Source organism: Stenella coeruleoalba (genome assembly GCF_951394435.1).
Source record: "Stenella coeruleoalba genome assembly, chromosome: 15".
Taxonomy (NCBI): Eukaryota; Metazoa; Chordata; class Mammalia; order Artiodactyla; family Delphinidae; genus Stenella; species Stenella coeruleoalba.
Window position 1 is genome coordinate 50,801,293 of NC_137161.1, and position 25,926 is coordinate 50,827,218.

A 25,926-nucleotide genomic window follows, 5' to 3' on the forward strand; every position below is an offset into this window, starting at 1 on the left:
AGTGAGATGGGAGGGCCTCAGGTGGTTCCAAGCGAAGGGTTCAAGTTGACTCGACCTGAGTCTCAAAAGCACCCTCCGGCTGAGGCTGAGAACTGGCAGAGGTGCAGCAGTGGGTGGAGTGAGAGGCAGGTTGGAGGAGCAGGGACAGAGGGGTGCCGAGGGCTCTGGGTGTGTTCTGAAGCTGAGCTGGCCCAGTTTAGTGACAGGCTAGTTACGAGAGAGTGGGGGAGCGGGGTGACACACCTGGGCAACGACGGGAATGAAGCTGCCTCACCCTGAATGAAGCTTCCTCGCCAAGTCGGGTCGGTGGCAGAAGTGGGGCTGTCTGCCCAGCCACACCAGTCACCCCTCCTCTGGGTCCCCAGCAGCAACAAGCCCTTGGGGTCCTGAGAGCCAGGGAGGGGCAGCATGTGGCTGGGGGGTGGCCTGGGAGCAGGTGCCACCGTGCCCCGCTTGTCTCCCTGCAGAGCAACAGTGAGCTCGCCATCCTGTCCAATGAGCATGGCTCCTACAGGTACACAGAATTCCTGACGGGGCTGGGCAAGCTCATCGAGCTCAAGGACTGCCAGCCGGACAAGGTGTACCTGGGCGGCCTGGACGTGTGCGGCGAGGACGGCCAGTTCACCTACTGCTGGCATGACGACATCATGCAAGGTGTGTGCCCTCCCCCGCCCGCTCCTCCCAGCTCCTGCAGGCCCTCAGGAGCCTCCGGAGAAACCTAGCCCTCCTCTCAGGGGCACTGAGGGCTGCACCCACTGCCACCTGTCCTGGCCCCCAGCCTCAGCCTGAGGAGCCCTCACTGGCACCCTGCCTGGGTTGGCGCCACCCCGCTCAGCTCCGCTCCGCCCTGCAGCCGTCTTCCACATCGCCACCCTGATGCCCACCAAGGACGTGGACAAGCATCGCTGTGACAAGAAGCGCCATCTGGGCAACGACTTCGTGTCCATTGTCTACAATGACTCTGGCGAGGACTTCAAGCTCGGCACCATCAAAGTGAGCAAGGGGCCCAAAGGGCAGGTGGGCGTGGATCTGGGCCCCAGGCTGGAAGCCGGATCTCTCTGGGCAAGTGCCCCCTGTTCTGTGTTGAGCAGAGATAGCGAGCTTCGCTGGGTCAGCGTTGGTGACATCACGACCCGCTTGTGTAACCCCCTGAGGTGGCGGGCCCCCACCTGGGCCGTGTCCTCTTCTGTGATGAGGACAATACCCGTTGGTTTCCTCTTGGAGCCGTGCACTGCTGTGGGTTTTGTGCGACTGTGCTTGGCGGGTGCACGGCAGGTGGTGGGTACGCAGCGTTTGCTTGTAACAACCCTGAGCCCTGTCCCCCAGTCCGTCCCTCATGTCGTCGCTCAGCGGTTGGGCTGGGCCTGGTATCACCCGCTTTCCTAGAGGAAGTCGCTGGGGCTCGAGGTCCCATGGGGAGGAGGCGGGCTCAGTGCAGGTGGCTTGTCACAGGGTGGCCATGTGTGGATGAGCTGCAAGGCCGAGTGGGCAGGTGCCTGGCGCAGCCCAGGGTCTGAGGTGCCAGTGCTCAGGGGCGTTGGGATTTATTCTGAGTGCATTGAGCAGCCTTGCAGGTCACTGAACACAGACCCCCTGAGGTTTGGGGCAGAGACTCTGGTAGAGGCAGGAGTGTCTGGGGAGGCCGAAGTGGGCCTCCTGCATTGTAGAGCTGTTGGGGGGGGGGGGCGGGGGACACACACAGACACACACACACACACACACACACCCCTCAGAGGGGCCTGAGGTGTGGATGCTCCGTGTGCCATCCTGGGCGGCCCAGGAGCTCCACATGCTACTCTCAACCAACAGTGAGGCAGGTGTCTCTTGGGCAGCACAGAAGCCCTGGGCAGTGTGGAGGGATTGGGAGCTGTGTGACCGTCTGGCTTATGCAGGCTGTACGTGAGGCAGTAGAGGGGTGACAGGGTGGTGGCCCCCAGGCCAGGTGAGAAGTAAGTGTGGGTGTGCAGGTGGCGGCTACATGTGCTGAGTTAGCGAGCATCTAACCAACGAGCCAGCTGCCCTCCTGGGCTAAGTGTGGGGTGGCAGAAAGTGGCCCTTGGTGCTGGGGTGACCCCTGCTCTTGTCCGGGCAGGGCCAGTTCAACTTTGTCCACGTGATCATCACTCCCCTGGATTATGAGTGCAACCTGGTGTCGCTGCAGTGCAGGAAAGGTGAGGCGCGGGGCCAGGTGGGGAGGCACCCGGGGCTCTGAGCCCCACATGAGTGCTGTGTCTCCCCAGACATGGAGGGCCTCGTGGACACCAGCGTGGCCAAGATCGTGTCCGACCGAAACCTGCCCTTCGTGGCCCGTCAGATGGCCCTGCACGCAAATGTGAGCAGAGGTGGCCCCCGGGAGGTGGGTGGGACAGGCCCACAGGTGCCACCTGTGCAGGGCTCACTGTTCTGCCCTCCCCACCCCAGATGGCCTCGCAGGTGCACCACAGCCGCTCCAACCCCACCGACACCTATCCCTCCAAGTGGATTGCCAGGCTCCGCCACATCAAGCGGCTCCGCCACCGGGTAGGGAGGTTGGGCCATGGGCATGCTGGGCATTGGGGGTGGGGGCGCTCCCTCAGAGACGTGATGGCTGACTGGGGGTGCTGGTATCCAGCCTGGGGAGCATGTGTCGCCCCTTCTGGACTTGCTGCTGAAGCTCCCTCTCCCTCAGATCCGTGAGGAAGCCCACTACTCAAACGCCAGCCTGCCCCTGTTGCAGACTCACCCTCCTGGCCACGCCAAGGCCCCCACGCAGGCCCCAGCTGAGTCCACGCCCACCTACGAGACAGGCCAGCGGAAGCGCCTCGTCTCCTCCGTGGATGACTTCACTGAGTTTGTGTGAGGCTGCACGGGGGCTGGTGCCTGGTCCTGTTGGGGCTTCTCTGAGATGCTGAGCACGTGCCTGGGCTCCCCCAGCTGTCACCTGAGCAGCCGTGCTGCCGGACTCTCCCTGCCCCCATGAGGCACACTGGGTGGTATTTATTTGTGCAAATAAAGTGCTGGTGTGGCCCAGGCCTGTGTGCGTGGACACAGACACCGGGGTGGACACGGACACTGGAACGGTCAGTCAACTCATTTATTTGACTTCGTCTGTTGGGTGGGGTGGGATCAAGGCTGTAGCTTTGGCCATGCCCACTGGAGTGGGGAGGGGGCCTGTCAGGCTGCTGTTGGGGCCTTGCCCTCAGGAAAGCCTCACATGTGCACTGTCATGCTCACCTCCCCTGGCCCGGGAGCCAGCCCCCGGGGAGAGATCTTTCCCCTTACCCACCCTAGGGCCCCGTGCCATGCACTGGTGCTGCCCCTCACCCAGACCCACCAGCAGGCCTGGGCAGGGGAGGAGAATAAGGCCATGGTGGTGACAAGAAGGGCCCGGGGTGGTTACACCCCTCCAACCGTCCTCTCTGCCCAGCACCTGCCCAAGGCCAGACTTGGAGCCAAGAAGTGGCTGTTGCTTCCCTAGCCGTGTGGGCAGGTGTCTGGGGAGGGAGGCCAGCTCTGCAGTCCCAGCTCCCCCTTAAGGTGGGTGACAGTGGGCACAGGCTGTTTCAGCCACCAGGCCCCTTGGCCCTATTGAAAAATAAAAGCGACGTACAAAAATATATACATTTTAACCCCACATAAATTACTGACAGACAATAGACACACAGCGGCAGCTGGAGGTGAATGCACTCAGCAGGGGGACAGAGGAGGTAATAATTTAGGGAGGAGGATGACAGGAGGTGCAGGTTCCATCCCCCATAGCCTGGATCCTTAGCAAGGGGGAGATGTCTGCCCAGGAGGTGGGGCCGGGCACAGCCCGCTGTACCTGAGGACTTGGGAAATAAATTAGCATCTCAGAGGCCGGGCACTCAGTCCAATACTGTTGTGTCCTCCCACAGGGAACTGGGGAGGGGACCCTGGGTCCTAGCTGGCCACGCGGCCTCTTTAAAGTGCTGAAGCCCACAGAGAGACACAAGTGCTGCCTGCTCTCTGGGGGACCTGCGTGCAGCTGTTCTGCCTGGCCTGAAACCTCGAGGGTGGCAGAAGGTAATAATACTGAGCGGTGTCTGCTCTGGCTCTGAGGGGCCAGAGTGAAGCCACAGGCCCACCCCAGAGAAGAGGCATGAGCCCAGATCCCCTGGGACTAAGTGCTGCTGGGGTGGATCTTGTTCTTGGCCCGCAGGGATGCCCTGCTGGGGCCTATAGCCAAGCCCACGCCTCCACTGACCCGGACAAGGCGGCTGGGCAGGACTGGCCTCAGGCCTGGGGAGGGGCTAGGGGGAGGTGAGGCTGTGGGCCCGCTGCTCCTGCGGCCGTGCAGGCTCTGCAGCCGCTGCTCCAGCTGGTAGACATCCTCCGTGGCCTGGTTGAGTCGGTCAAACTGGGCGAGTAGGGCCTCAAACACGGCTTGGAGACGGGAGGGCTCAGGTTCGGGCTCCCCTCGGGGCCCTGGCCGGCCCAAGCCCACGCTCAGCCCATCCAGCTGGCTGGAGGAGGTGGAGGGGCGGGAGGCGTCGGAGCCTCCGCTGGGTGGGGGCACATCCGGAGAAGACTTGGAGCCCCTGGATGAGCGGGAGGGCAGGGGCTCCATCCCTTCAAAGCGGACTTTGTGGCGGAACTGGGGGCGGCACAGGGGCTCGGTCAGTCCGGCTGCGCCCTGGGCTCAGCTGGGCCCAGGGTGCGTCCCTCTCCCCCCCACTGGGCCGTACCCACCTCCTTGACTTTGCTGAAGCCCATCCAGAGGCGCAGCCGGCGCAAGAACAGTTCCACCATCTCGTAGTCCTGCGGCTCCCAAGCTGGGCGGTACAGCTCCCCACGCAGAGCGTGGTACCGCCACCGCAGGAGGACTGCCCCCAGCCTCAGGGCACCCCACAGCCGCAGGGCCCAGAGCCCCGTGCATAGCACAGGGGACAGGCGCCAGGACTCTGCAGGGCACAGGGCAGGACCCCCAGCCTCGGGACACAGCACCAGGAGGGCCCGGGCAGCGCTCCGAAGTGAGTCCACGCAGGAGGAGACCAACTGTGGGGAAGGCGGCATGAGTGAGGCGCGGCCTGGGCTAAACCACCCTCTCCGATGGCCCCACTGGCACCTACCAGGACAGCCAGTTGCGCGTAGGCCACGGCGAGCACCACCAGGCCTAAGGCCGCCCCCACGAGCTCTGGCAGGGCCCGGCACAGCGTCTTGCCGAAAACCGACCACTGGCGCACAAAGCGCAGCTGCTGGGCAGCCTGTGGACAGAGGGCGTCAGCCGACCGACCGACCCCGCCAACGCCGGCTCGCCCCGGGCACACCGGCCCAACACTCACCTTGACCAAAAGCAAGAAGAGCAGCGAGGCGGTCAGGCCGCGGGCCACGGCGCTCAGCTGTGCCACCTGCTCGAAGCTGGTAAAGCGGCGCGGGCGGCCGCGCAGGAAGCGGGTCCACTGGCGGTCAGCGGCGCCCAGCTGGGCCAGGCGCACCAGCGCTGCAGCCGCCGTCAGCGCCACCAGCAGCCACCGCGCCCAGGTCCCAGGCCGCGTGGCGCGCGCACGCCCCTCCCTGCGCCAGGCGCCCACCTCAGCCGCGGAGAAGTACACAGCGAACAGCAGCAGGCTCACCTGTGGGGGCGGGGCCGGGGAGGGGTCAGGACAGGGGCGGAGCCATCCGGGGCCGGGGCGGGGCCGGGGCGGGGCCTACCGAGGTGAGCAGCGGCAGCGAGAGGCCAGCGCTAAGGCGCCGCAGCGCGAACGGGCGGACGCTGAGCGCCGCTACGGCGTGTCCGGCCGCCGGGAACTCCAGGCGCAGCGTGACGGCGGCGTGCAGCCCCACCGCCGGGCTGTAGTGCGTGAGCTCCACGAACACTGCACGGCTCCTGCGCGGAGGGCCCGGAGTCAGACGGGGTGGGAAGGAAGGGGACGCGCCAGGAGAAGCCGATGCGCTCGCAGAAGAGGCTTGGGGTCAGGTTGTTGGGAGGGTGAGGCGTGCACTGGGGAGGCCGCGGGGCTGCAGGCGGGCTCGCTGGGCTCCTTCAGGGGATGATAAGCAGCAGCGAAGCTGGGCGCAGGAGTGAGCCAGCCCGCAGATGTGACTGATGTGCACAGTGGGCGGGGTTCGGGAGGGGCTGAGGGCAGGGCGCCCACCTGTTGTCGATCCAGTTGTGCAGCTGCAGGAAGCCCAGCTGCGCGCGGCTCTCTTCCAGGCTGGGCCCCAGCTCCTGCACGTAGCCCCCGCTGTCATACACGGCACAGGAGCCCCAGTACCAGACGCTGCCAGGGAGGAGGACAGTGTCAGAGCCGGCGCCATGCAGAACGTGGGAGTGGGCTGGAACGAGGGGCTCCTCTGGGGAACTCCCCCTGCCCCCTGGGCACCCTGACCTGCCCTCCGTGCTCACCCCAGCAGGTCTGGCGCCGAGTAGGCCCACATCTCAGAGCCGTTGTGGGCAGCACTCCCCCAGCCAATGCCGTAGTCGCTGGTGCTGAAGCCCCCTGAGGCTGCTAAGCATGTAGGGGCCCCTGAGCCAGGAGGGTCCAGGCAGAGCGCTGAAAGCAGAGGGCTGGGGAATGAGCCCGGCCAAACCAGGAGCATTGACTGTTCACCAGCCTCCTAGGCTGAGCTCTATGGGATCTCACCGAACCCTCCCAGCAGCCCAGAAGATAGATGTCACTGTCTCACCTACACATCGAGAAACTGAGGCAGGGAGGTCACCCAGCTAAGGGAGTTGGAACCAGACCCTGGCCAAAGGCTTCTCTTTGGAAAAAAGGATGGGTAAGTGGCAGGGTGCCCCACCCCAGCTCACCTTCCTGTAGCCGCACCTGCCGCAGTCGTGGGGGCCCCAGCTCTGGTCTCGACGGGTTCCCGTGGATGTAGGGGAGCAGCACGTGGGACATCCACGGCCAGAACTCATCAGACCTGACCACACCAGACAGAGTCACATGCTCCATCCTTCAGCTTCCGGTGCCCACCAGAGGTCAGAGGCCCAGACAGCATTGCTACTGCAGCCCCGGCCCAGCCAGGGGGAGGCGGCCAGTGCTACCCCAGGGGACGAGGCACAACCTGGTTCCTCAGCCAGGGTGTTGAGCAGTATCTGTGGTCTCTACCCATTGTCAGCAACACCCACTCCAGTTCTGACAACCAAAAATGTATTGAGGTACTTCCCGATATCCCCTAGGGGCTGGGTTGGACCAAGGACAGGATCAAGGTGGACCCTGGTCAGCATCAGCACCACCCTGGCCAAAAAGACCTGTGCCTGCATATCGGGGCGTCCATACCGGGTGATGGCCAGGAAGGCCTGGCTGTCCAGCTCCTGCTTGATGGCGCTCTGCAGGCGGTAGGCATGGTCGTGGCACGAGGTGTCCCCATAGTTGGCCAGCAGCGTCACCAGCAGGAAGAACATGTATACCAGAAGACCCTGGGGGGCAGGGACGACCCGGAGTCAGCCGAATCCTGCCTGCCCCCACCCCACCCGTGACAGAGCAGGGCTTCCGGATGCTGGGCAGCAAAGTGCCCACAGCCAGGGGGCCTTGTGCTGAGAGCCAGGCCTGGGGGCAGACATGGTCCGTGAAGGCCAAGAAGCCGCACCAGGGCCCAGTGAGGCCAAGAAGGAGCAGGCATTTGAGTTGGGCAGGAGGATGGGCCAGGAGGTGATAGGAGGGAGTTGGGGTGGGGGCTGCAGAGCCCTACACCACCTGCTAAAGGGCCTTTGGTGGTCAGAAAGAGGGTGCAGGTGAGACTTTTGAGAAAGGCAGGACCTCCTGGAAGATGCTGCCCTGGCCAGGAGGCCAGAGAGGGAGGGCAGGTGCTGGCTGCGTGGCCTGAGCTCACCCTCAGCATCCTGTGCAGCCTCTTGACCTTTCGGGCTTCCTCCTTTGCCAGGAAGAGCGCAAAGCCATGGGGCGGCCGCACGCGGGGCACACGCTCGCTCACGGGCGTCACGGCTGGGCTTTCCACCAGCGTATCATCCTCATCAGGGTGCAGCCGCTTGGCCACCAGTGAGAAATACAGAGCTTCCAGCAGGACCTGGACCAGGGCTAGCATCAGAGGGGCCCATGGGTGCCAGAGGCTGGCAGCCTGGCCCCCCTGCATCCCACTTACCTTGAGTGGCTCCCAGCAGAGGAACGAAGCCAGGAAGCTGGAGCTGCTTGAGAGGAGCCACATGACAGACACGCTGGGGGGGAAGCCAGCGCCGACCCACCCTGACACCCCCACGGCCACGGCCACCAGGAGCAGGCTGAGCCCGTGGGCCAGGGGCGCACACCAGGCCGGCAGCAGTCGTTTCCGCAGACCCTCCACCAGCCCTGGGGAGGCAGACACAGACAGGTCATCAGCAGCACAGAGGAAGGGGTGGGGAGGGCCAACCTGGGGATTCGGGAGCGCACCTGTCCTGGACAGCTCTGCCGGCTGGGGCTGCTCCCACGTCAGGCTTGGGCTGGGCAGCCCCCTCTCCCCTGGCAGTATCAGCGTCTGATTCCTCTCACCAGGGGCACTGCACCTGAGGCACAGGCAAAGCAGCCAGCACTCACCTGTCGGCCCACACGCCACCCAAGGCGCGGCCAGCCCACCTCTCTGGGCCCGTCCATTCCCTTCTCCTGGTCCATGGAGAGAGAGGACACTGCCCCAAGCCAGGTGGAGATGGTGCTGAAGGCCAGAACACCACTGGTCACTCTGGGGAGGGGCCAGGTCACCTCCTCCGGGACCCGGTCCTCGCCTCACATCACTGTGACCTGTTGCCCCTCCAGCAGCCACCGCTCCAGCAGCCATCGCCCCCCACAGCGCCACCATCCGGCCTCCAGCCTGGTCCCCCAGCCTGATCTCTGTGCCAGCACACCAGGCCTCGCTGCACGCGAAACCAAAGACCGGCTTCTGGACAAGGAAACGTACGTGTGTCTTTCACATGCCGAGCTGCCTGTCTCTCCCGGCGCCACCCGACCTGACCTTCCGGGCTCCAGAGCTGCTACAGAGACAGGGCAGCTACAGGAGCCAGAGCAGAGAGGAGAGAAGGGGGAGAAAGAAAAGAGGGAAGATGGTGACAGCCATGAACTGGGGACAAAGTGCACACACTTAGCAGCGGGTCTGCACCACTGTGCCCTGAAGAGAATGGACCTCCAGACACGCCTGCCGCTGAGTGGCGGCAAACCTTTCTGGTTTTGTGCGTCTCCCAGGGAATAAAAGGCATTATGGCTTCTGGAGGTGGGACAGCACAGAGAGAACAGACATGAATATACAGGACACACTTTTCTCTTGAAATGGATTTTTCTGATTATAAAAGTAGCATAAACTATTTGTAGAAAATAGATTTCCATCATGCAAGGAACAGCAGTGTTAATAGTTATTTCTAGTCCTTTTTCTCTATGTGTGTTTACATTTTACATGCAGATAGAAACAAGTCGTATCGGGATCAGTGGTTCAGCTAGAATACATAGAGTTTGACATTTGACTCTAAGCTGCAGGAGAGCAAAGGCTATGTCTGATTGGGTTCACTGATTCCTTCGGTCACAACCAGCATGACGTCCCCTAACTAGATGCCAGGCCCTGCTCTACGCACTGAGACGAGCACAGTCCGTGTGCATGTCATGTGCACATGCTGGTGGGGGAAGCAGACAGAAAGCATAAGCGAAGCAGGGGAGGACACGGAGACAGAAGCCTGTTTCTGCCCTGCACGAGCACGCGCCCACATTCCCGTGCCTTTTACTTTATTTACACGGGGCAGGAAGGAAGGCTCTGATCAGGAAGTATCTGAGAGGAGACCTGAAGGAAGTAGAAGGTGAGGCTCCTGTCTTGGGAAGAACCCTCCAGGCAGAGGGAGCAGCAAATATAAAAGATGAGGACAGAAGAGCAACGGAAGCCACAGCCAAAGGAAGTGGGTGACGGAGGTGGCAAGAGAGGGACAGGGAGGGGGTGGGGCCAGATCAGGTGTGGTTGGGGGAGCATTGTGAGGACTGTGCCCAGTTGCAGCAGGTCACCTGCGGGATGGCCCCAGTGATGCTTTCCTCCTAACCAAGAGGATACTGTGGAAATGATTGTGTGTGAATAAGGGGCTGGGCCACAAAGGACACTATGGCTTCCACCTCGTTCTCCCGGACCACTCACTTTGGTCGCCATGTTGTGAGGACGCTCAAGCAGCCTAGTGCTGAGGTCCAGATGGCGAAGAGCTGAGGCCTCCCACCAACAGCCCATACCAATGTGCCCCCCTCCCCACCCCAGGAGGGCAGTGGCAGGGTCTGCTGCAGGGAGAAGGAAGGTGAGCTGTAAGGAAGGAACAGGACTCTGCTGAGTCAGCCCTGGAATGGTCCAGGCAGAGGATGATGTTTGGATGGTAGGTGCAAGGGCAGGTGGAGAGAAGGTCAGATTCCGAATCTGGAAAGTAGCAGACAGAATCTGTTAAAGGCTCGTGTGAGGAAGTACTTGAAAAGAGAGGAGTCAAGAATGAATCTAAGAGTTTTGTCTTGGTTGGTCCAAGAGTGCACCTGCCCTTTCCTGAGACATCTCGTGTTGCTGTGCAAGTCTGTGCTGCCCTGGACACTCAAGTGGAGAAGTTGCTTACTGGCAGGTGGATGTCTGGACCTGGGTGTCAGGGAGGGCTCTGGGCTGGAGATGGTGGGGTGGTCAGCTGCTAATTACTACCAGGGCTTCCTCATAGCATAGGTTTCCAAATTGATTGGCAATTCCTTCATTAAAATTCTATCACGGCATGGTTATCTGTCTTCGTTAAACAAATTGAGAAGCTTTACCTTTTTCTCTGTGTTCTGGGAAAGTTCGTATATCTCAGTAATTTTTGGTTGCTTGAAAATTAGAATAGTTAGAAGGAATGGAAATACGGATATTAAAGTAGGTACACATGAGAAAAGAGGTATGAGGTAATTCTATGTGAATCTTTGTTATTAAATTGGAAACCAGCCAAGAAGTTGAGACATTCTTAAAAACATAAAACTGAAGGGAATTCCCTGGCGGTCCAGTGGTTAGGACTCGGCACTTTCACTGCCAGGGCCCAGGTTCAATCCCTGGTCAGAGAACTAAGCCCCACCGTGCGGCCAAAAAAAAAGAAAAGAAAAACCATGAAATTGAAATAGAGTCAAAAGGAAAAACATTAACTATTTAAAAGGCTGCAACGACCCTGCATCATGGCAGGTTCTGCCATCCTCACACTGGTGGCCTTTTGTTACTCAAACATCCCTCCCTCCTGCCACCCTAAAGGGAACACTGGCTGGGCCCTGGTGACCCCACGAGGTCTTTCAACAGATGAGGGACTCTGAGGCCTAACAACTTCGCCCCAGCCCCACACTGGCTGGACAGCACGAGGGCAGGCCCAGACAGGGAGCAGGGTTACTTGGCTGGGCTCCCTGCTGCCCCCCACCCCCAGGAGCTGGGCACTCACAGGCCAGCGAGCAGATCTGTTTCTCCTTGAGTGTCCTGGGTGGGGGCCAGGCTGCCAGCCCCTTCAGCCAGGATCTGCCGGATCAGGTCTTCATCTGGAGGGAGCAAAATGTGTCAGCCCTGGAGCCTTCCCTCCTCCTGGGGGGAGCTGGGGGACACCACCCTCCCCACCCCTGCTCACCCACCTGAAGCTGAGAAGTATTTGGCAGGTGAGGAGGGGCTGACCAGGGAGAGACTGTCATCCTCCGGGCCCGGCGTGCGGCCCATCCGGCCCCGGGCCAGCCGCTGCAGGGTGCTGCCCATGACGGACGGGTCACTCAGCAAGTCTGGCCAACTGAGGGTGCCTTCGCTGGATGGCCAGCACACCAGGCTGCAGGCGACAGGTCAGCAAGGGGAGCCCAGAGGACGCGTCTGCACACATACCCAACCCAAGTCCCATCACACGTGGACATGCGGTGCTGCTGAGCAAACACTCCCAGGACAGCCCCACGACACACGGACGAGGACACGTGACGCGGCACATGCGAGGCGCAGCTGACCTACAGGAGAAATGGCTCACGTTTCCTCTAGAGACCCCCACCTTTTAGAATCCTCCACAAATAAGTCATGTTTCATTTGTCCAGCAAAGGCCTGTTGAGAAGCACAGAGGAAACCTGATTCCAGGCTGCCCAGAACACGACCCCATCCGGGCAGGCCCTGGGGAGCCCGCACCTCAGCGCCGAGTCCTGGGAAGGCAAGTACGGAGCTGTCCAGCACAGATGAGTCCAGGCAGCTGTCCATGTCCAGCGCCTGCGGCCCTGCTGGTGTGGGGCTCGGGCCCCCGGCCACCTGCAGGAGAGGCAGGCGGTCAGTGGGAGGCAGCTTGGGCCCCTGCTGTGGGGAGGCATGCTCGCTCCTGGCAGGCAGAGTCTAGAGCAGTGCTCTCCTGGAGAATGTTCTAGATGCACACATTCTACACCTTCATTGTCCATCACAGGAACTACCTGCCACATGCCAATGAAGAACACCTGAAGTGTGGCTGGTGTAATGGAGAAGCTGAAGTTTTAATTTTATCTAATTTTAATCAATTTAAATATAAACAGCCAGGGACTTCCCTGGTGGCACAGTGGTTAAGAATCCGCCTGCCAATGCAGGGGACACAGGTTCGATTCCTGGTCTGGGAAGATCCCACATGCCGCAGAGCAACTAAGCCCGTGTGCCACAACTACTGAGCCTGTGCTCTAGAGCCCGTGAGCCACAACTACTAAGCCTGTGTGCCACAACTACTGAAGCTTGTGTGCCTAGAGCCCACGCTGTGCAACAAGAGAAGCCACTGCAATGAGAAGCCCGTGGACCAAAACGAAGAGTAGCCCCCACTCGCCGCAACTAGAGAAAGCCTGCACACAGCAATGAAAACCCAACGCAGCCAAAAAAAAAAATAAATAAATATATATATATATATATATATATATATATATGTATAAATATACACACACACACAGATATATATAAAAACAGCCACATACGGGAAATTCCCTGGCAGTCTACTGGTTAGGACTCCGTGCTTCCACTGCAGAGGGCGTGGGTTCGATCCCTATTTGGGGAACTAAGATCCTGCATGCCCCATGGCATGACCAAAAATTTAAAAAAAACAAAAAAAAAACCCTGCCCCCCCCCAAAAAAAACCCAGCCACATACAGCTAAGGATGTCCATTCTGGGTTCCTGGGGGAAATGCCACTTGTCATGGTATATGACCCTTTCTTATGAGACATGGGCATCAGCCAGTTCCCCAGCCAGTCCTGTTTGCTTCAGTGGTGTCAGCAGTGACCCCTGTTCACTCCTGATTCTGACACCCTGCATCTCTCCCCTGGCTCCTGACCCCTCTCTAGCTGCTATACTGAACAGCACAGCCCTTGGCAGGGGCAGCCGTGCCCATGCTCCAGGAGCCCCACCCACCTTGCTCCGGGACATCCGGAAGAGGAACAGGATGGCCAGGTAGACGGGGTAGACAACCAGGCTGGACACCAGGCCGACGGCAATGGTGTCGATGCTCAGTGGGATCAGACTGGACGCGGGCCTCACACTGTGGCAGGAGAGGAGAGACGGGCCGGCTTGGGGGGTGGGGCAGGAGGGGTTGGGGGTTGGGCAGAGAGAGGGCGTACCGACCCCCACAGCACCCACCTGTAGGTAGCATCTCCCACAGCACCGTACCACACGGCGTTGGCACCCAGGAAGAGGCAGATGAGGAGGACGCAGCACGTGGCTCGCTGGACACGTGTAAAGCGGCTCCGAGGTGGCCGGTCCCACATGGAGAGCCAGACATGTTTGTCAAAGAAGCCGCGCTGCAGTTCGGCCACCAGGAGGCGCTGGAACCGCTGCAGGGCCACATCACCTGGGCGGGGACAGGAGGGCTTCAGGAGATCCCAGGGCCAGGCGCCCCAGCCCCCCACCCCCACCCCATGGCCCCGCCACCGGGGCAGGGCCTTACTTGCCGCCAGCACCTCCTTCTCCACCAGGCCCCCGTTGGCCTCCGTCTCCACTGACAGCCAGTCGTTGACCAGGAAGAAGGTGCTGCGGGCGTTCTGCAGGTCCCTGACGATGATGTGCTGCAGGAACCAGGCGGGGCTCAGCCCTGCAGAGGGGAGGGGCAGGGTGGTCAGAGCTGGGTGGGGCAGCAGGGGGGTGGGGGCGGCAGCAGCGGGGCCCCCAGACCTTTGTTGTCATGCCACACGCGGATCTTCCACACGCTGCCCAGGCTGTGTGGGGTGGCGATCTGGAAAATGTCCAGGCTGTTGCGGTGGAAGGCTCCGTCCCCATCCAGGTGCCGGTGGCCGCTGCGGCTGTCCGCCCCGTACAGCATGATGCCCACATGAGCTGTGGTCCCTGAAGGACGTCAGAACAGGGGGCAGGACTCTGGGTTTGCCGCCCACCAGACATTGACCCCGGGCGGGTCTGCCCTGACAACCTTCCTTCGACAGGCACAGGCAGCCCCCACCCTGTGGCTCTGATACAAATGGATCTCAGTCGCCTCAAACCATTAAATGAACGGCCCCCAGTGACACAATTCAAATGCCAGTTGTGGTGGTGCCTTAACTACGAGTAACAGTGTGGAACGTGAAGGTGGCTGCCAGCCTTCAGTCCGCTACACAAGAGATGCATGTCCTGATGGGTGACATCACCTCTCCCAGAGGCTGCTGGTGACCAGTCACCATACACCTCTCAGTCCCCACACGGACCACCAAGTGCACAGCAGTGTTGCCCCATGTCCCCAGTGATAAACCTACACGACGTTTTATAAAAGTGGGTCATCAACACAGAGGACCAAAAAAAATTTAAAAACTAAAAGTAAGGGGCTTCCCTGGTGGCGCAGTGGTTGAGAGTCCGCCTGCCGATGCAGGGGACACGGGTTCGTGCCCTGGTCCGGGAAGATCCCACATGCCGCGGAGCAACTAAGCCCGTGTGCCACAACTACTGAGCCCACGTGCTGCAACTACTGAAGCCTGCACACCTAGAGCCCGTGCTCCACAAGAGAAGCCACCACAGTGAGAAAGAAGCCCACGCACTGCAATGAAGAGTAGACCCCCACTCACCTCAGCTAGAGAAAGCCTGTGCAAGCAGCAACGAAGACCCAACGCAGCCAAAAAAAATTTTAAAGATAAAAGAGAGAACCAAGTGACAAAGATGAAAGCACAGCATAGAAATGAAAAATGGTACCAAGGAAGCGAAATTTGCATCAAAGGCAAACACACGACTGAAGAAACAGCCGACCACGGGGCCACTGTCGCTGCCGCTGCCCCAGGGGCTCTGGAGAGGCCGTCGCTGACAGCAAACTCACCAACATGAGTGAGAGCAATCGTTGAGACAAAAAGGATGAAGACGTCACATAGCAATGGATGCCGGCAAAAACTTCACGTGGAAAGAACTCTCAGAGGTACTTCACAGAGAGGAGAGCATGACAAGAGGTCGGCAGCGAAGTGTCCGCTGGCCGAGGCACAAAGATGCCCCCTCGGGTGGCAATTACAGATGAGAAGGCAAGTGCTGCTCAAACTACTCTTGGTAAGTTTCCCACAAACAATTAAGGCACTTTAGTTCTCAGCGTCTAACGCTTTATGTTACACTGTACTAACTCCACATCATCAAGTTACTTTCCACATTTTTAACCAAAATTCAAGAGCTTTTGATGTCTTGAAAACAATCTTTTCACCAGGACGACTTATTACCATTTAATAATCATTTCCCACACCAATCGTCAGGCTGTTCCACCCGGCTGCGCACGTCAGCGGCTGCCCACAGGGACTACGAGCCCACTGCATGCCCACAGGTGCAGATGAACGAGCTGCTGCTTGGCACAGCCATGGTGACCCAAACCCCTGCTGGAAGCCACCCCTCTATTACAAGAGTCCCCATCAGGAAGGCAGCCCCCCTCACCTGAGCCCCGGCCCCAGCCGGTCTTGACCAGGATCTCATACTTGAAGCGACCCCCCTTCCCGCAGAACGGGATGACGCGGACCCGGCTGATGTCCAGCTGGTCCAGCTTACGCAGGATCACAGCCGTGACCGCGTAGGTCACCAGGCACACAGTGCACGTCAGCAGGACGATGTAGTTCACGCTTGAGGCTGGCTCCTAGGGAGACAGAGCCATCAGGCCCCAGGGGCGCAGCCCAGCCCTCGCCTGCTCAGGGCGGAGCTGGGGCTCCCCAGAAGTCCAAGGATGCAGCACCACTCACGGGGAAGATGAAGTGGACGTGGCTGGGAGGCACAAAGAGACTGGCACCGAAGGCGGTGAGGTGGCGGGTGAGGCAGACAGCCTGGCTGGGCGAGGTCTCCTCTAGGGGCACGAGGCCCTCTGTCCGCCATGCCATCTCCTTCTCGCTGAAGTACTGGCAGAGGGACGTGTACAGACCCACGGACACCTCCAGTGCTGACCATCGGAAGTGGCTGGTCAGGTTCAGGTAGTAGCTAGCGCCCAGATCTCTGGTCCTGGGAGAATTGGGGGTGTCATGGCCAGACCTGGCCTGCTCCCCAAACCCCACAGGGAGCCCCTGGGCCCTGGCACGTACGGATCCGACCATGTCCACCTGCCCTCAGAGATCAGCCCCACCCCGCCAACAAGTCCCACTGCTCCCAGGTCCAGGGCAGGACGTGCTCACCCCGGGGCGATGAAGAAGGTGTAAGGCCTGTGGTCGTCGCCTGCCAGGACCTCCAGGCTGATCCTCCTGCTGGCTGAGCAGTTGTGCTCGTTGGGCCAGGGCATAGCGTGCAGGTAGGCGGCCAGGTAGGGCTCAGGCTCCTCTGGCAGGTAGTGCTCTGCGGGTGGCATGTGCAGGCTCAGACCCCTGCTCGGGCAGCTCACACACCCCAGGGGACAACCCCAGAAGCCCTCCCCAGCCACCCCACTGTCCTCCGGCCAGGCCCCCAGGGCTCCACGAAGCAGGAGACAGACTTTACCGAAGGCCACGAGTTGGGGGTGCCCGCGAGAAACACCTGTTCACCTGGCCACCCCACTGCCCCACACAGGCTGGGCCACAGGAGGGAAGAGGAGGCCGCCCACCGAGGGCCCCGCCATGCCACGCACCGTTCAGCACCATGAAAGTAAGCTGCAGGTGAAGCCCGGCCTCAGGGTTGCTGTTCTCGGGGGTGACCACGACACTGACTGAGGCCTGGGGCTGGACGATAGCGGAGCCAGCAGGGATGCGGTGACCCTGGGCAGCTTGGTCTGAGTTGTTGGGCACCTTCACGGTGATGGCGCGCTCTGAGGCCAGCTGCCCAATGGGGATCTGGGTGCCGGCCTGTGTCTGGAAAGCCATGGACGCCACCTTGGTGGAGACAGTGTAGTTGCTGATGTAGCCAAAGGGGAAGGGGTTGGAGTCGACGAGGAGGATGAGTTGCACCACATCACTGAGGTTGGACAGGGCCCCGCTGAAGGCTGTGGGGATGGAGAAGTGGCAGCCGGGGCCCGAGGCGTCGCCCTGGCACAGCAGACTCAGTGGATCCGAGCGCTTGCCCTGTGCCACGATCTCTTCACCCGCCAGGGTCAGGGGCTCCTCGTTGAGCACACGGGAGCGCATGAGGATACCCATGAGGGCCGATGAGAGCTGGTAGGCCCTGGATGCCACCAGTAGTGACGGCGGCTCTGCCCCCAGCTCCGAGGGCTGTGGGCCCTGCACGTCCGAGCTGGCCAGGTGGATGAGGTCACCTACGGATAGGAGAGATTAGGTGGAGAAGTGGGGAGAGGGATCATGGGGAAAGGTTGGGGGGAGAGGTCCGGTTTGGGGAGAGGTCTGGTGGGGGGAGAGGTGGCAGAGAGGTTGGGGGAGAGGTTGGAGGGAGAGGTCCGGTGGGGGGCAGAGATTGGAAGGGGGGTAGAGGTGGGGGAGAGGTGGGGGAAGGTCCGGGGACCAGCAGGCGCCCACACCTGTGATGTTGAGGATGCTGTCAGCAATGGCAGTGGGCGTCCCGGTGCCCGCAGCGGTCTCAGCCTGCAGGATGCGCATCATGCCCTCTAGCTTGTGCAGTGTCTTCTTCAGGCACGAGCGGCACACGAATTCCCAGCTGGACACCTGCAGGGAGCCCATCACCATGTCCAGCCCCACTCCAGCCCAGCTGACCCAGGCCAGGTAGGGGCCACTCAGCAGCAGCTCCCCCCACTTCTGTCCCTCAGCCCAGCTTGGCTCCGCCATGCTCGCTGTGATCCTGGAGCAGCCTCTGTGACAGCGGCCTCCCCACCTCCGTGGAGCCGTTCCAAACCACCTTTCATGTTGCAGCTGGAAAATCCATGCCAAACACGGCTACACCCATGGGCATCTCTGCCAGGAGCCCTTCAGTGGCTCTTCCACACACACAGGCAGAGTTCAAGGTAATGTGGCCCCAATGGCCACCCCGGCCACACACACAGCCAAGTAAGCCATGTCACAGACAGGGCGACCCCCACCCAGAAAACCTTCCCCTCCCTTCTCCTCCACAAGGCCTCGGCAGCAATCCCCTGCCACCCTGAGCACAGTCCCCTCCCCGCCGTCAAGACAGAGCCCAGCCCAGCCCGGCTGCTGAGTCCTAGGCGAGGGTGGCGGAGTCAGGTGTAACCACAGGCCCACAGGCAAGAGTACAAAACAGCCTCGCCCCTCCCCACACCTGGGCCTTGTGCCCTGGACCCCCGCAGGGTCACCCTGGGGGGCACCCGTGGCTCATGCTGGGACAGCTGAGAATGGGCACGTGGCCACACAGACTTGGCTAGGAAAGGAGCTCGCAGGTCGTCAGGGTTGGGGGCTCAGGGCTGCCACAGGGCCTGTATCTCGTCCTACCGTGCACTGGGCCAGGGCGGCTGCAACCTGCTGGATGTCGTCCACGGTGTTAACCCGCAGGGAGACCAGGGTCTCGGTGACATTCTTGCGTATCTGGGCGCGCAGCTGCCGCCTGGGGTCTGGCTCTGCCACCATGGCCAGGGCCTGCTCGTACTGCAGGCACAGGGGAGCCGTCAGCAGGAGATGGGCAGCCCCGCCTACAGTGCAGGCTGACCAAGGGCAGGCATCTCGGCCGCTGCCTAACACCAGCGGCAACTCGAGCCCTGTGTCAAGGGCAAAAGGGGTATTCCCCAGGACCCCACGTGGGGGCTAGGGGCACAAGGAGAGGAGGAGGCAGCCTGGCACTGGGGAGGGCCCCGCAAGTGGGTGCTGCTGGGAGCAGGAGTGGTGCCGAGGCCCTGGTCAGGAGAGGGGGTCTGGGCCACCCCCAGCACAGAGGCCAGCGCAGGAGGGGCTCCTCAGCCGCACTGACCTCATTGAGCACAGCGATGAGGGCCAGCGAGTACTCGATGACGTGCTGGGGGTCGGCCTGGCGCAGCAGCCCAGGCAGCGTGCTCTCTGTGAGGCTGTACAGCCAGGGCGTGAGATCTGGGGGGCCGTCGGGGGACTCTCCGGGGGGCTCTGGCAGGGTGATGGCCAGAGACCTGTGGGCAGAGGCTGTGGATGAACAGGTGGCGGGTCCCCCTCCCACCCCCAGCCAGGCCCTGTTCCACGGGCACAGGCTCACCTGTTGAGGGCGACCACGGCGGCACCCAGTTGGTCCTGCACAACCACAGCCAGGCCCACCACAAAGTGGGGCGCAAAGCCAGGTGGCAGCACGGCCCCATAGGTGGAGAGGCTGCCCTTGTAGACACAGAACTCCTCGCAGTGGCCCTGGTGACAGCGCCGCAGCAGCAGGACATACACCAGTGGAGCACCCGCGTCCTCCTCATCCTGCCAGCCTGTGGGACCCCAGGGCATCAGCGGGGTCCCAATGTGCCCCCCATCACCAGGGCCTGTGGGCCGTACTCACCCACACACTTGAAGTGCACCTTGGTGGTGAGGGCGCGCACGGCCTCGAGTGGGAAAAGGCGGCAGGAACCCCCCAGTGGAGGGCGGTTCGGGGCAAGATGGATGGAGGCGCAGCCCTGCTCCTGGCCCGAGTGGCCCAGCACCGTGAGCGTGAATGTGTAGCCCTCGCCGTCCCGTAGCACGCCGCGCCGCACCACCAGCCGCATGCCCGCACTGCCCGTGGACGTGGTTGTCTCATCCAGCACCAGTGTCTCATTGCTAAAGCTGCGCGCGGCCCAGCGCTGAGAGGGCACCCAGATCACAGGTGCTCAGGGGCGGGTCTCCCCCAGGCCCACCAACTTTGGTCCCCACCTGGGGCCCCCTGCTCACCCCGCGCTCGGAGCCCCCGCCGCAGTTGTCACAGCGGCCCTCCAGGTACACGTAGGAGCTGCGGCTCACTGCGTACACCGCCTGCGCCTTGCAGGACACACACTCCAAGGACACGATGGGTACCCGGCCACTCCGGATCAGCACCTGGAGGCCGGGCAGGATTAGAGAGAGGCATGCCCACCCTGGCCAGGAGCCTCCGGATTGGGGCTCTGCTCCTGAGGCCCAGACCCTTGGGTCTGCCCCGTGTGGTGGGTGGTAGTGAAACCCATGAAAGAGCAGGGCCCCTGCCCCTGCCATTCTCCCACTTGCAGAAGCTCCTCTCAGACCCAGCCAACTCCTAAGTCAGCCCGAAGCCCAGGTTCTGTGGGGCCATGAGCTCAGCCCTCACCCAGGATGTTTGTATCGTTTTGTGACTCCTAGGATTGGCGAGGGACAGGGGAGGAGGATGGGGGAGGAGGGAATTTAATGAAGTGCAGACCATGATGGGCTTATTTTCTGCAGCACCCCGGGCCAGTCTTGGGCCTGGCACACAGCAGGCACTCAACAGGTGCTCAGCTACAAACAGATAAACAGAGGTGTGAAAGTACAGATGGACTAGTGTCTGCGTGGGGACAAGCATAGCTCAGCTCAGCGCAGCCCCGTCTGAGCCTCCCACTGCTCTCTGCACTGGGGGTGGGGCCCACATCAGACAGCCCCAGACAGCCACTCCGGGCAGAAACCTGGCACGGGGGATGGACACCCCATCCCAGGCACCAGCAGGGCCTGATGCACCCACTCCTGTTACAGCAGCAGGAGTGGTGCCATGGGGCCAAGCATACGTGGTCCTGACCGTCTGGCAGCTTAAGGAGGGAGAGAGAGCGTGCTCCACACACAGGCAAGAACAGGCCCTCCTCATTCAGGGAGGGGACACCATGCTCTGGGGAAGGGACGTGTCTCCTCGCTAGTGGCCTTCAGTGCTGCGGGGACAGTGAATTTCTCACAAACCACTAGGGCCTGTGCTGTACCTCTAAGCTTTGTGCACAGCTATGGCCTTTTTGGAAGAAAGCAATGCCAGAGGAGCATCTTGTTAAGTAGAATTAACATCAAGGGTAATAATGACTTAAAACCAATAGCTTCTAGAAGTACTAAAACAAAAAACCAAAAAACCAAAAAAACCCTGAAAAATGGGTGCTCGGGGACTTCCCTGGTGGCACAGTGGTTAAGAATCTGCCTGCCAATGCAAGCGACACGGGTTCGGGCCCTGGCCCGGGAAGATCCCACATGCCGCGGAGCAGCTAAGCCCACGTGCCACAACTACTGAGCCTGTGCTCTAGAGCCCGTGAGCCACAACTACTGAGCCCGTGTGCCACAACTACTGAGCCCGTGTGCCACAACTACTGAAGCCCACATGTCTAGAGCCCGTGCTCCACAACAAGAGAAGCCACCACAATGAGAAGCCTGCACACCCCAACAAAGAGTAGCTCCCACTCACCGCAACTAGAGAAAGCCCACACGCAGCAACAAAGACCCAACGCAGCCAAAGATAATTTAAAAAAAAAAAAAAAAGGGTACTCGGTACTATGTGCAGGCAGGGGCCCTGTGCACTCAGCCTCTCTGGCAGTTCCCCCCACCCTGGGGGCCGGTAGCTCCACCCAGGGCTGGGCCAGGGCAGCACCCACCGTCTGGTTGGTGACCTCCTCCTTGCGGCCTGCCTTCCATACGGTCAGGTTGAAGGTGTACTCCACACCGGCTTGCAGACGCTCCCGGGGGATGGTGACCACGCTGCTCCCACGGGGCCCGAAGTTCAGTGCACACCCGCCAGTCTCACTCTGCAGTCCGTAACGGGGCCAGGGAGGGGGTGCGCACGGGGGTGAGATCCTAGGCCTGCCTCCAATTAGATCCTGGCCCGGGGACGGCTGGGAAGACCCCTCCCCCTGCTGGGATCGAGCCCACCAGGCACTCAGACATATCAAGCAGACCCAAGAGCCTGCCAGCCTCATGCACACAAACGACCTAAGGGGGATTAGGAGAACGATTGCCCCGCCATGTGACTGACCTGCGTCGAGGCCACGCAGGCCCAGTGGAAGCTGAGTGGCGTCTGGTCACCGTCCTCCAGGTTGGGGTCATAGGACTTGCTCCCATCCAGCACCAGGTCCTGAGAGTCCGACCACACACGGTAGGAGCCACCCTCGACAATGGGCACCAGGCGCTCAGGGGCCACTGTCACATTGGCCTGGATGCTCTGTGCCAGCGGTGTGTCCCCAAACGACACCACGAACACAAAGCAGTAGTGGCCCACAGGCAGCACCATCCGTGGCACCACCAGCTGGGGCCGGCTCACATCCACACTGGGCAGGGTCACCCGGGCCATGCGCCCAGGCCGCTGGCAGCTGGTGGCACGGTACACCTCCCAGCGGTACTCAGTCTGGTACGTGACGCAGTCACGCAGGTCGACGTGGGCCTCCAGGTAGTTGCGCTGGGAGCGCCGCATAAGTACCTGTGGGGGCAGGGCCACATCCACCTCGGGCTCCCTGCAGGCCAGCACATGGACGGTGACCGTGGTCTGCGCCACAAAGAAGCTCACCAGGTTGGAGGCGTTCACCTCCACACGGTAGTCCCCAGGCTGCAGGTAGGAGTGAGCCACCCAGGGAACCTCCGTGTCCTCTGCCAGGGCCCCGTCCCCAAAGTCCCAGTGGTAGGCCACTCGCCGGGGGCTGGGGCTCGTGGCAGCCTCGAAGCGGGCCGAGCGGTTGGTGAAGCAGCGGCCACTGCGCAGCGCCACGTGCTGAATGACGTCCTGGACATCAATCATGAGTGTGTGGTTTACGCCGCCCAGCTCATTGAAGGCTCGCACGTGGATCTCCAGCAGCCCTGCGGCCACGGGAGTATAGGTGACGTCGCGACCCGACAGGATGACCAGTGAGTCTCCCTGAACCTTCTGCAGCGAGAAGTACCACGCGTAGGCAACACGGGAACCCCGCTGCACCCGGGCCGTGAAGTTCCTCTCGGAGCCCGTGGCGATGGCCGGCTCGCAGCAGTCGGGCACCTGGAGCCCACCCACGGCCTCCAGCACTGAGACACGCACCTGCGCCTGCACCCGGCTTACGTGGTTCTCGGCCTGGATGCTCACCGTGTAGTCCCCGAGCCGGGGGAAGCTGCGGGAGAAGTGGGGCCCAGGGAGCACCTCGAGGCCAGCCCCACTGACCTGTAGGTGGAAGCTGACGGCCGAGCCGGCAGCCAGCAGGATCTGAAAGTGAACCAGCTGCCCGGGCTCCACCACCTTCCTGCTGGCCCATAGCACCAGGCCCACGATGGGCTCCTCCACCGTGAGGTTGTGTGTGGCCACGACCCAGCTGACCGCGTTGGAGGCGTTGAGCTGAATGGAAAAGGTGCCGGCGTCGGGGAGGACCACGGCGATGTGTTGGCCATGCCTGCTGCCACCCGGCACGGCCCAGCACCAGTTCACATTGGTGCCCGAGGCCAGCTGCCCCCAGAAAGGCACGGTGGAACTGGCCACCACAAAGCTGCAGTCCAGTTCACCGGCCCTGATGCTGAGGCCACTGACAGGCACTTGCACAGCCACCTCAATGCTGGCGTTGGCTGAGCCCAGTTGGTTCTTGGCCATGACTGTGACCAGGTGCATGCCGGGGCTGGGAAAGGTGTGGGTGGTGGATGGCTCTGGGGTCTCCCAGCCCAGCCCTTCCTCCAGGGACCAGGTGTAAGTGACGCCACTGCCACCAGCCAGCTCAGCGCGGAGGGTGACACTTGCATTGACAGCCACTGGGTTCGGGGAGGCGGCGGCGGCCAGCCACCCCACAGGCTCCACAAAGTTCACGGTGCGGTTGGCCGAGGCGCTGCCCAGCATGTTGGTGGCCCGCAGCTGGACGTGGTAGGTGCCAGCCTCGAGCACGGTGAGCGAGAAGGCTTTGCCGCTGCCAGCCAGGGCCAGGCCACTGTCCCGCTGAGCGGTCCAGCTGTAGGAGATGTTGGTACCATCCCTGACTGAGGCCTGCAGCTGCAGCGTGCGGTTGGTGGGGAAGCAGCAGCTACTGCCGCCGCCCACCACCTGCAGCCCCTCGATGTGCTGCAGGACATAGATGAAGATACTGTCCTGGGCGGCGCCCACCTCATTCTCAGCCGTGACAATGATGTTGAAGGTGCCCACAGACCGGAAGGTGTAGGAGATGGTGGGGCCCCCAGGGATGGGCGTGCAGCGGTCACAGAGGACCCAGGAGTAATGCACGTCACTGCCCGCCTCCAGGGAGGTGCTGAAGCTCACGCTGCCGTTCAGGGGTACCACCGTGCGGCTGGCGTTGACGCTGAGCCCCCGCACACGCTGCTGCACGGTGACATTCAGCTGGGCCTCCCCACGGCTTACCTCGTTCCAGCCAGACACCCTGACGGGGAAGCAGCCCGTGCTGCTGTAGGCGTGGGTGACCGCAGGGCCCTGGAGCCGCCCGCCATCCCCCAGCTCCCACAGGTAGGTGGCGGGGTGCCCGCGTCCCACAGCAGAGAACAGGTAGGGCTGCTGCAGCTCCAGCACATGGGAGCCATTGACCCTGATGCCTGTGAGATCCACGGGCTCCTGCACCTCCACGAGTGCCGAGTCGTTGGCAGCTGAGATGTTGTTGGACACGGTGACGGTCACCAGGTAGGAACCTGAGTCCCAGTAGGTGAATGTGGCCTCAGGGCCCCCAACGCGGGCAGCAGCATCCTCAGTGCCAAAGTCCCAGGTGTAGCGGTAGGGGAATGGGGGCCAGGCACAGGCAACTAGCCGGGCTGTGTCCCCGACCCGCACAAACTGCCTCTCGGGCCACATGGTGATGTTGCCCACCTCGGGCTCCACGCAGATGCTGCTGAAGTAATGCGCCTTATTCACGTGGCTCGACAGGACCAGCGCCAGGGGGAATGTACCACTACGTGTGAAATTGTGCATCACTGTCGGGTCCCCCCGGACGGTCGTGTTGGATGAGCCGTCCCCGAAGGTCCAGTCGAAGATGTAGTTGGTAGGGTTCCCAGTGACGTGGGCTGTGAGCTGGGCATGGGGCTGGGTGGGGATGCAGGCTGTAGGGTCGATCCACAGCACCTCCAGGACAAAGACCTGTATGGGCAGGCTCCGGGCCAGGTTTCCAGTGGGGCTGGACGCGCCCACGGTCACCGTGCAGTTCTGCGCCCGCAGGTACACGTGCTCTACTGTGGCCTCAGGGCCCATGAGCACTGTGCCGTCCCCCATGTCGAAAGTCCATGTGACGTTGTCGCCCGAATCCAGGGTGGCGCTGACCACCACGGGTGCACCCTGCTCCACGGCCGGGCTCAGGCTCACGGTCAGCCCACGGAGCTCCTCGAAGACACGGACGCTGATGCTCGCCACTGTACTACTCACCGTGTTGTTGACCTCCAGTCGGATGTGGTATGCGCCCCTCGAGGCGAACGTGTGGTTGATCTCTGGCTGGGGCTGTGTTACATCTGGGGAGCCATCCCCGAAATCCCACGTGTACAGGACACCCCCAGGCGAGGGAAGCGGGTGCGGGAAGAAGGTGACAGGCCAGCCAGCCACCAAGACCCGGCTGCCCGCGGCCACGGCCACGGCGGGCAGGGTGGCGCGCACACTCACAGGCACCTGCTGCGTCAGGTTCTCGAAGGTACTGGACACGAGCAGGGTCAGGTTGTATTCACCTGGCAGACAGGCCCAGAATGGGGACGGGGATGGGGCCGGGGCCACCGCCACCACCTACTCAGCAGAACCCCTCCTAACCCCGTGCTGTGGGCAGGGGCCTGGGGTGAGGGTGAGGCGCAAAGCAGGGCCCCAGTTATAACGCGAACAGAGAACGCCCTTGGACCCAGGCCCGGGTGCTCTCAGCACAGGGCAAGTCGCAGGGCTGAGGCAGAAAGATGAAGAGCAACCGTCTCCAGGTACGACTGCCCTTGGGGTGACAGGGCAGGCATAGGTGCAGGGCTGAGATC

General features: G+C 61.9%; 2 protein-coding genes across 9 annotated transcripts in view; one reads left to right on the forward strand and one right to left on the reverse strand.

Annotated features, from left to right (window-relative positions):
* The window catches only part of TSC2 (TSC complex subunit 2), a 38,211-nt gene extending 34,226 nt beyond the window's left edge, over positions 1-3,985 (forward strand). For 4 of the 7 annotated variants that reach the window (XM_079946252.1, XM_079946246.1, XM_079946247.1 and 1 more), the window contains 7 exons: positions 468-654; positions 854-993; positions 2,093-2,171; positions 2,241-2,332; positions 2,422-2,520; positions 2,669-3,059; positions 3,876-3,985. In XM_079946252.1, the coding sequence (XP_079802378.1) occupies positions 468-654; positions 854-993; positions 2,093-2,171; positions 2,241-2,332; positions 2,422-2,520; positions 2,669-2,839 (768 nt within the window). In that variant the 3' untranslated portion in view covers positions 2,840-3,059; positions 3,876-3,985. Of the gene's footprint in view, positions 1-467; positions 655-778; positions 994-2,092; positions 2,172-2,240; positions 2,333-2,421; positions 2,521-2,668; positions 3,060-3,875 lie in introns of those variants that run through there. The other 3 variants (XM_079946251.1, XM_079946250.1, XM_079946249.1) reach the window with 3 other exon arrangements.
* Positions 3,986-4,105: 120 nt separating this feature from the next.
* Positions 4,106-25,926, reverse strand: part of PKD1 (polycystin 1, transient receptor potential channel interacting) — a 46,405-nt gene continuing 24,584 nt past the window's right edge. Inside the window, exons 15-46 of one of the 2 annotated variants that reach the window (XM_079946245.1) lie at positions 22,019-25,638; positions 21,642-21,791; positions 19,984-20,127; positions 19,616-19,895; positions 19,331-19,544; positions 19,076-19,247; positions 18,604-18,756; positions 17,721-17,865; positions 16,881-17,501; positions 16,456-16,612; positions 16,033-16,285; positions 15,734-15,929; positions 14,018-14,188; positions 13,794-13,937; positions 13,487-13,697; positions 13,262-13,388; positions 12,037-12,153; positions 11,906-11,955; positions 11,511-11,695; positions 11,327-11,420; positions 8,331-8,443; positions 8,047-8,249; positions 7,777-7,971; positions 7,224-7,363; positions 6,752-6,864; positions 6,347-6,494; positions 6,096-6,221; positions 5,653-5,827; positions 5,283-5,573; positions 5,070-5,204; positions 4,690-4,995; positions 4,106-4,594 (exon numbers count right to left, since the gene is read on the reverse strand). In XM_079946245.1, coding sequence (XP_079802371.1) covers positions 4,121-4,594; positions 4,690-4,995; positions 5,070-5,204; positions 5,283-5,573; positions 5,653-5,827; positions 6,096-6,221; positions 6,347-6,494; positions 6,752-6,864; positions 7,224-7,363; positions 7,777-7,971; positions 8,047-8,249; positions 8,331-8,443; positions 11,327-11,420; positions 11,511-11,695; positions 11,906-11,955; positions 12,037-12,153; positions 13,262-13,388; positions 13,487-13,697; positions 13,794-13,937; positions 14,018-14,188; positions 15,734-15,929; positions 16,033-16,285; positions 16,456-16,612; positions 16,881-17,501; positions 17,721-17,865; positions 18,604-18,756; positions 19,076-19,247; positions 19,331-19,544; positions 19,616-19,895; positions 19,984-20,127; positions 21,642-21,791; positions 22,019-25,638 — 9,623 coding nt within the window. In that variant the 3' untranslated portion in view covers positions 4,106-4,120. Of the gene's footprint in view, positions 4,595-4,689; positions 4,996-5,069; positions 5,205-5,282; positions 5,574-5,652; positions 5,828-6,095; positions 6,222-6,346; positions 6,495-6,751; positions 6,865-7,223; positions 7,364-7,776; positions 7,972-8,046; positions 8,250-8,330; positions 8,444-8,832; positions 8,923-11,326; positions 11,421-11,510; positions 11,696-11,905; positions 12,154-13,261; positions 13,389-13,486; positions 13,698-13,793; positions 13,938-14,017; positions 14,189-15,733; positions 15,930-16,032; positions 16,286-16,455; positions 16,613-16,880; positions 17,502-17,720; positions 17,866-18,603; positions 18,757-19,075; positions 19,248-19,330; positions 19,545-19,615; positions 19,896-19,983; positions 20,128-21,641; positions 21,792-22,018; positions 25,639-25,926 lie in introns of both variants that reach the window. The other variant, XM_079946244.1, reaches the window with a different exon arrangement.